At 53.2% G+C, this 6,121-nt stretch overlaps 5 protein-coding genes across 5 annotated transcripts; 1 reads left to right on the top strand and 4 right to left on the bottom strand.

Annotated features, from left to right (window-relative positions):
• Window positions 1-1,029: 1,029 nt before the first annotated feature.
• SARC_03962 (hypothetical protein) lies at window positions 1,030-2,041 on the top strand (the record flags this gene model as incomplete). Its single annotated transcript, XM_014302213.1, has 2 exons — window positions 1,030-1,653; window positions 1,688-2,041. 2 exons carry the CDS (start codon window positions 1,030-1,032, stop codon window positions 2,039-2,041), a joined length of 978 nt encoding a protein of 325 aa, XP_014157688.1.
• Window positions 2,042-2,104: 63 nt separating this feature from the next.
• Window positions 2,105-2,998, bottom strand: SARC_03961 (hypothetical protein; the record flags this gene model as incomplete). Its single annotated transcript, XM_014302212.1, has 1 exon — window positions 2,105-2,998. One exon carries the CDS (start codon window positions 2,996-2,998, stop codon window positions 2,105-2,107), a length of 894 nt encoding a protein of 297 aa, XP_014157687.1.
• A 187-nt stretch (window positions 2,999-3,185) lies between these two features.
• SARC_03960 (hypothetical protein) lies at window positions 3,186-4,235 on the bottom strand (the record flags this gene model as incomplete). The annotated part of the gene is made up of 1 exon (XM_014302211.1): window positions 3,186-4,235. The coding sequence occupies one exon, from the start codon at window positions 4,233-4,235 to the stop codon at window positions 3,186-3,188; it is 1,050 nt and encodes a 349-aa protein (XP_014157686.1).
• Window positions 4,236-4,562, bottom strand: SARC_03959 (hypothetical protein; the record flags this gene model as incomplete). The annotated part of the gene is made up of 1 exon (XM_014302210.1): window positions 4,236-4,562. The coding sequence occupies one exon, from the start codon at window positions 4,560-4,562 to the stop codon at window positions 4,236-4,238; it is 327 nt and encodes a 108-aa protein (XP_014157685.1).
• A 6-nt stretch (window positions 4,563-4,568) lies between these two features.
• Window positions 4,569-5,012, bottom strand: SARC_03958 (hypothetical protein; the record flags this gene model as incomplete). The annotated part of the gene is made up of 1 exon (XM_014302209.1): window positions 4,569-5,012. One exon carries the CDS (start codon window positions 5,010-5,012, stop codon window positions 4,569-4,571), a length of 444 nt encoding a protein of 147 aa, XP_014157684.1.
• Between the last annotated feature and the right edge of the window lie 1,109 nt (window positions 5,013-6,121).

Below are 6,121 nucleotides of genomic sequence, written 5' to 3'. Positions count from 1 at the left end.
CACCGAGCATGAAATCGGCTCATTCTTCCAACTAAAAAAATTGTCAGTTGTTGACATTACACTCGCGCTCGCGTCGAATCTCACACGCGCCACAGCGATCGTACGCGATTTAACCACGGCTCTCGCACAAGTCAATGCAACAATTGAACCACATGTCAGGGCTAGTCAGCCTATACCGTGCACGGCCAGAGGACCTCTGGCCAAATGTTTCTTCACTATTTCCCCTACACTTGTACACGTACTCGAGCCCGCGCTAACCCGCAACTGGAGCCGGGAGCTAATCGATTGCGCGTTGGCCCAACGTGTCGACCTGCAGCCGATCGAGGTGCTCATTGTCTCCGCCGAGGATTTAGGGTTTTTTTAAAAACCCTCGAGTCTCTGCGGGCAGCCTGCCAGGGCTTGCGGGCTGCTAGTAGGCTATATTCCACTCTTAAAAAATAATGCAAGTCTAACAGGGCCCTTGGCCAGCTTGCCAGGGCCCTACACCCCGGCCGGTCTTACAACTGCAGCTTTGAAGCTATACTTCCGACTTTGATATCGGTAGGGGCTTTGAAGCTACAGCGTTTGATGGCGGTACTTCCGCCTTTAAGACCGGTCGGAGCCTTGAAGCTACCAGTTCAGTCTTGAATGCTGGTATGAGCTTCAAGCTGCAGCATGCGCGCGGTCAGTTGATGAGTCTCTGAGCCTCTGCCGCCAGCCAGGCCCAGTATATAATAAAAACGTCAAACAATGTTGTACCGAAAATTTAAAAGAATCGACTTTGAAAAAAATAATAATTTCAACAACACTCATACCCCCGGCCTCTGAAACAATTTGTGTGCCTCGTTTCAAAAACTATTTGCACGGAGCGCTGGTCTTCGGCGGCCTTGGTGTATTTCACGAGACCCATTCAACCGGCTTGCAAGCGGGAGCCAACATCCTTTGAGATCGGTAGGGGCTTTGAAGCTACATTGAAAAAAAACCCCCGAAATTCTTATTACACCTTACTATGAATAAAATCCAGCGTTTATCATGAATACATTGACTACAATGAGAGTAAAAAATATATCTGCTCGTCTACCCGAAATATCTACTATACTATTCGTAGATGATGATAGAGAGAGAGTAGATATCCACACCTTAGGTGATGGTACGGAGAAAGGCACATACTTCCGCGCAAGTGATGTCGCAAATCTTGTTGGTGTAACAAAGGCCACGACTATAGTTGACACATTGGATTACAACCAATACGTGAAAATGGGAACGGGAGCTCGCGACCCCTTGTACATCACCGTCGAGGGTCTGGTGCAGTACATAATGTCATCCAATAAAGCAAGATCTGGTCCGTACGGACGCTGGATCGTCAAATTGATTTTTGCATTCGCAACCTTGGACCATGAAGGTGTTGATGAGCTGGCCCGCCCACCACTGGCCGCTATACTACCGGCCGATTTCATACCAAGCAGTCTGACGGGGATTTGCCTTATCGGAACGGTCGGTGAGCTTCTCCACCAGTGTACAATAGACACTGACGCTGCCGACTCAGATGTTGTGCTGAATTATGGGATGTCAAAAACGAGCCACGAACATAACGGTGCATTTCCCGGCGCGTCGCGCTTAGTGACATGCTGCATGGACTCGGAACTGGCAGGCAAAGCTGTGAAGGGAAGACATGTTCTTAGCCAAAGCCTTTCCGTACGCAGGGCAGAAAGAACGTGTATCTGTCCCAGAAGAAAGCTTGGCAGTAGTCGTCAAAAATGTAGCTGCAATCGTATCTGAGCGTGCACGTCAGAATCCCAAAGTCAATTATGCTCACAAGCTAGAAATGACCACCATGGAGCTTCAGTTTCTGAAGCAATCCAAAGATGACCTCGTTCTAAAGCGTATCGAGGACAAGAATGAACTCGATCGGCGCGGTAAGCAGCTCAACGCTTACCGGCTACAGGTCGAAAAGTTGAACGACAAACTTCACGCCACCACGGAGAATCTCTCCATAGCAGACGAGAGAGTTTTTAAGCTTGCTATGCCGGCCAATGTGAGAAAGCGTCTCCGAGATATGTAGAAATGTAGAATTAAACTTTGAAAAAAATCTTTTTATTCAACAACACACACACTACTCCTAGTCCTACATATCCGTCTCCCCAATTTCCTCGTCGTCACTGTCACACACGCTCTCGCCTTCACTCTCCTCCTCACTCTCCTCCTCGGCCTCATCCGACGACTGGATAAGGCGACGCTTGATATGTCGTGACCGCTCGCGCACAGTCTCCACATCAGGCATCGTGGGCTTGCGCTTCCGACTGGCGACACTTACCTTGCCCTTTTTGGCTGTGGCCTTGCCCTGCACCGCAGCCACCACCAGCTTCTGGGTCTTGGGTCGCGCATCACCTACAAACCTCTGGCTGGACGTAAATTCCAGCACACGCTTCAGCACATTGTGAAGGCTCCACATAATCACTCCCACCGCCTCGTTGGCATGCTGCATGAAGGCCCCGTAGCGGTCTGCGATACCCAGTGCAGGCACCGCACAGTACTCCTTCACCCCCTTGGCCGTGCGTCGCCCCGTGCGCAGCAGCGTGGACTTGGCCAGCACATCGTATGGGACCACAAAGTCTCCCAGGGACAGCGGCTGAGTGAGCAGGCCCTTGGGCAGGATCACGATTGCATTGTCGCGCTTTAAGGTCTGGTGGCGGCGAGGCAGCTCATCATCCACACTCTCGGCATACTCTGGCGTCATCTGCAGCACATTGTAGAGCACCTTGTTCATGCCCGACAGATTCAGTCGGAACACACTGACAGCCACCAGCGACTCGAGCCTGTACTGCTCATCCCCCATGGTCTCGGACATGTTCACTCCGGCCAGTGTCAGGATACGGTCTCGGCCTACCAGGATAATGCGCATGGCCGCTGTCTTCACCCTCCGCACTCGCCTCCACCTCGTTATCGTCCAGCCCCTCCAGGCCCCACACATTGTCCTCGTCGTCCTCCTCAGCGTCACCCTCGCCGTCATATAAGCCATACAAGCTTCTCAAGGTGGACGCCAAGGTCCTTCTGGGCCACCGGAACACCCTTCACCCACGACGGGCACGTCACATTTTCACGCGAGAGGCGCCCATAGTTTTTATCTTGAGCATCCGCCACCATCGCATTGACAAGGTCGCCGTCCTTGCGTGGCATGCCCAGCGACACAAGCATCTCACAGCTCATCAGCACCTCAATCTCCGATGCCAGCTGCTGGAACATGTCGGCCCTGTCCCTGGCCTTGACAACACGGGTCGTGGGGGCAGCCTCAGGTCCCAGCAGCAGCTTAATATGCGCCCTGAATGCCTCGAGGGAGAAAAACACCGAGTCTCTATCACACAGGCGCGCAGACTGGACCAGCTCCCGCACCCCGGTCTGGCGCAGTGACATGTCCGCAGCCCGTCCTCGTAGGCGGCGTACAGTGGCAGGGCCAGCTTGCGCGCTGCGTCAACCGCACTCTCCTCTCCCGACTGGGCCCCGCCAAAGATATCGTCGTCAAAGTGACTGCTGTACTCCAGCAGAGTCTGCAGATAGTCCCAGATCTCAGTGATGATAAACTCTCGGTAGGATGCGCACAGGCAAGCCCGAGTACCCTTGACGCAGTAGTAGAATGTCTCCAGCAGAGCCAGCACCGGCGCGACCAGGCTAGGGTAGTTGCCCCGGCGCAGCTTGCCAAGGGCAGCATCGAAGTGCTTGAGTGTTGCGGTGCCCGTTAGATGCTCACTGGCAAAGCCGCGGTGGACCTCGCCGTTCATCAGGGACGCGACCGCCATGCCAGAGCTGCAATACCGGAGGGCCAGAAACTCGCAAGCGGTGCCGCTCTTTGGAACATAGGCTCCACAGGCAGATGGCGTTGACTTGGCCTTCTCGAGTGCCGTGCACTCAGAGATTGCCAGGGCCATGCTCTTGGCCAGCACGTCCTTGAAAAGCGATGTGTGCAGGTACATGATGTGCACCTGTGAGGCATCCATGGGCAGGCCAGTCGTCGTGGCCTGGTACGGCACCAGGCGAGTCATGGAATCATTGTAGCTGTTGATCTCAAGGCAGATTGCAGTGGTGTCGGCTACAGCACCCAGGCGCGACACAACGGCTGCGTTGATGCGACACATGGAGGTGAGCGGTGACAAGAACTTGTTGGAGTCCATGATGGACGTCCTGTTCATTTTGAGCGACTCGACCTTGATGGCAGTCGCGCACCCAAGCACCAGGCGGTGCGTGGCCTCACAAGTATCCATCTATGTGAGCTCCTCGCATCGCAGTATATGCATAATGTTCATGACCACATCACAGTTCAATATGGACGTCACAGGCATACTAAAGTGCTTGTAGCCAATCATGGCAGAGGTCTCGTATTGCAGCATGCGCGAGTCGGCAAACGCCTCCTCAAAGTCCTGGCAGTACTTGGCCACAAAGTCGGCGTTATGTGTCTTGCCAGACGGCTTGATGTGCGGGTACATCTCCACAGCGTCCAGGTCCTCGGCGTCCATGTCCACGGGCAGGCGGAAGAAGGCCAGGGCCCTCAAAAACCGGTTGTGGCCGGGGGTGTTGGACACGTAGTTCATGGTGCTCTAACCAGCCCGGTCGTCACGCTGCACAAAGCAGTTGGCGAGCTCGTTAACCAGGCTCAGTAGGCGGTCAGTGGCACTCTCAACAGCCTGATTAATGACAACGCCGCGAGCCACAGCAGCCGTGTACTGCGAGTAGACACGGAGAGCCAGGTAGCGGAGGACAATGGCAATGCAGAACGTGATGTGGAAACGGTGGCCGCCGCCAGTGAGTACCACATTCTGGTCCTCGGGTCGGTGGTAGTACTCAATGGTCCCCATGTGACGGATAAGGCCAAGCTCAGGATCAGCATAGGCCACCTCAGTCACAGTGTGGACGTAGGCGTCCACACAGGCCTTGCTTTCATACTGGACAACGCGCTGCCAGAGGTCGGCAATCATCTCGACCTTGAGGATATTGAACAGCTGCACGTTGCCGCCAAGCCACTTGGATTCCTGGTTTGTCATTTTGGTGGTAGAGATATGGACTATTAGAATGTAATGTGTACACTAGTTTGCAAATGTGAAAACTGAAACGTTCAAGTTTGAGAATTGTGTTTATGTAGAAAAATAGAATATAAAAAAGTGGGTCACGCTTTGGCGTGGCCTTGGCGTGGCCTTGGCCCACCTTGCCTACCCTGGCATGGTCTTGAGTTCAATGTTCAAAGTCCAAAGTATTTTATTGTGTACACATTGGAGTCCACAGTGGTGTCTCACGACGTCGATGAGCGGAACTGTACCCACACCCACTCCCAGTAGGCCGCGGGGCAAGTCGCCGAGATAGAGAGGCAACTTTGACACATCTACAACGGTCCAGGGGTCAATATTGGAATAGTCAAGTCTGGCAATGAATGCATCCATCATATCAAGGTGCAGCTTAGGTATCTCTAGGGGATACTGTGCACAACACACACGCGTGGTCAATCCCAACAGCCATACCGCATCAATCCCGCTTGTTGGGATACAATCACAAATGTAGCACTTGTCTTCCACCAACGTCCGGGCATACTGTACCCATGTCACATACCCAGGTGGAAGGGGGACGTTGGCGGGAATGCCAAATGCCTCACGATGCCTGTAGACGTAACGCTCGGCTGCAAACACTGGCGCATCCGGCAGGAGCACGGATATGGGCTGGAGCTGGGATCTCATAACTAGTGTTTCCAGCACTGTGTCGGGCATTTCAAATGGTTCACATGTATGCGACTTGTCCCGAAGCACACAATAGGGTGTCCATGACCAGATTCTCTTGCCCAGCACGTCCAGAAGGGACAGGAGCTCAAGCTTCAGCTGCATATAATGTGCAGCATGCAGAGTTATGTAGCCGTGGTCCTGGAACACCGGTGTAGCATGACGAGCGTCTCTGCCCACAAGGCCAATTACAACCTCTACAACATATGCTGGAAAGGGGACATAGAGAGATTCGTAGCCACATTGGACGAGCTGGCTATAGAGTATAGGCGAGCTCAGGGCCGCAACACTGTCCACTCTACACTCACCGTTGGAACAGTGCAATGTGATGTGCATGCTAGACAATGTGTGTAAAATGAATAAATATACATTACTAATTTTAAAAT

The sequence above is a fragment of the Sphaeroforma arctica genome (genome assembly GCF_001186125.1).
Source record: "Sphaeroforma arctica JP610 unplaced genomic scaffold supercont1.213, whole genome shotgun sequence".
Classification (NCBI taxonomy): Eukaryota; class Ichthyosporea; order Ichthyophonida; genus Sphaeroforma; species Sphaeroforma arctica.
The sequence above is the reverse complement of the archived record's forward strand: the minus strand, read 5'-3'. Positions and strand labels throughout refer to the sequence as shown.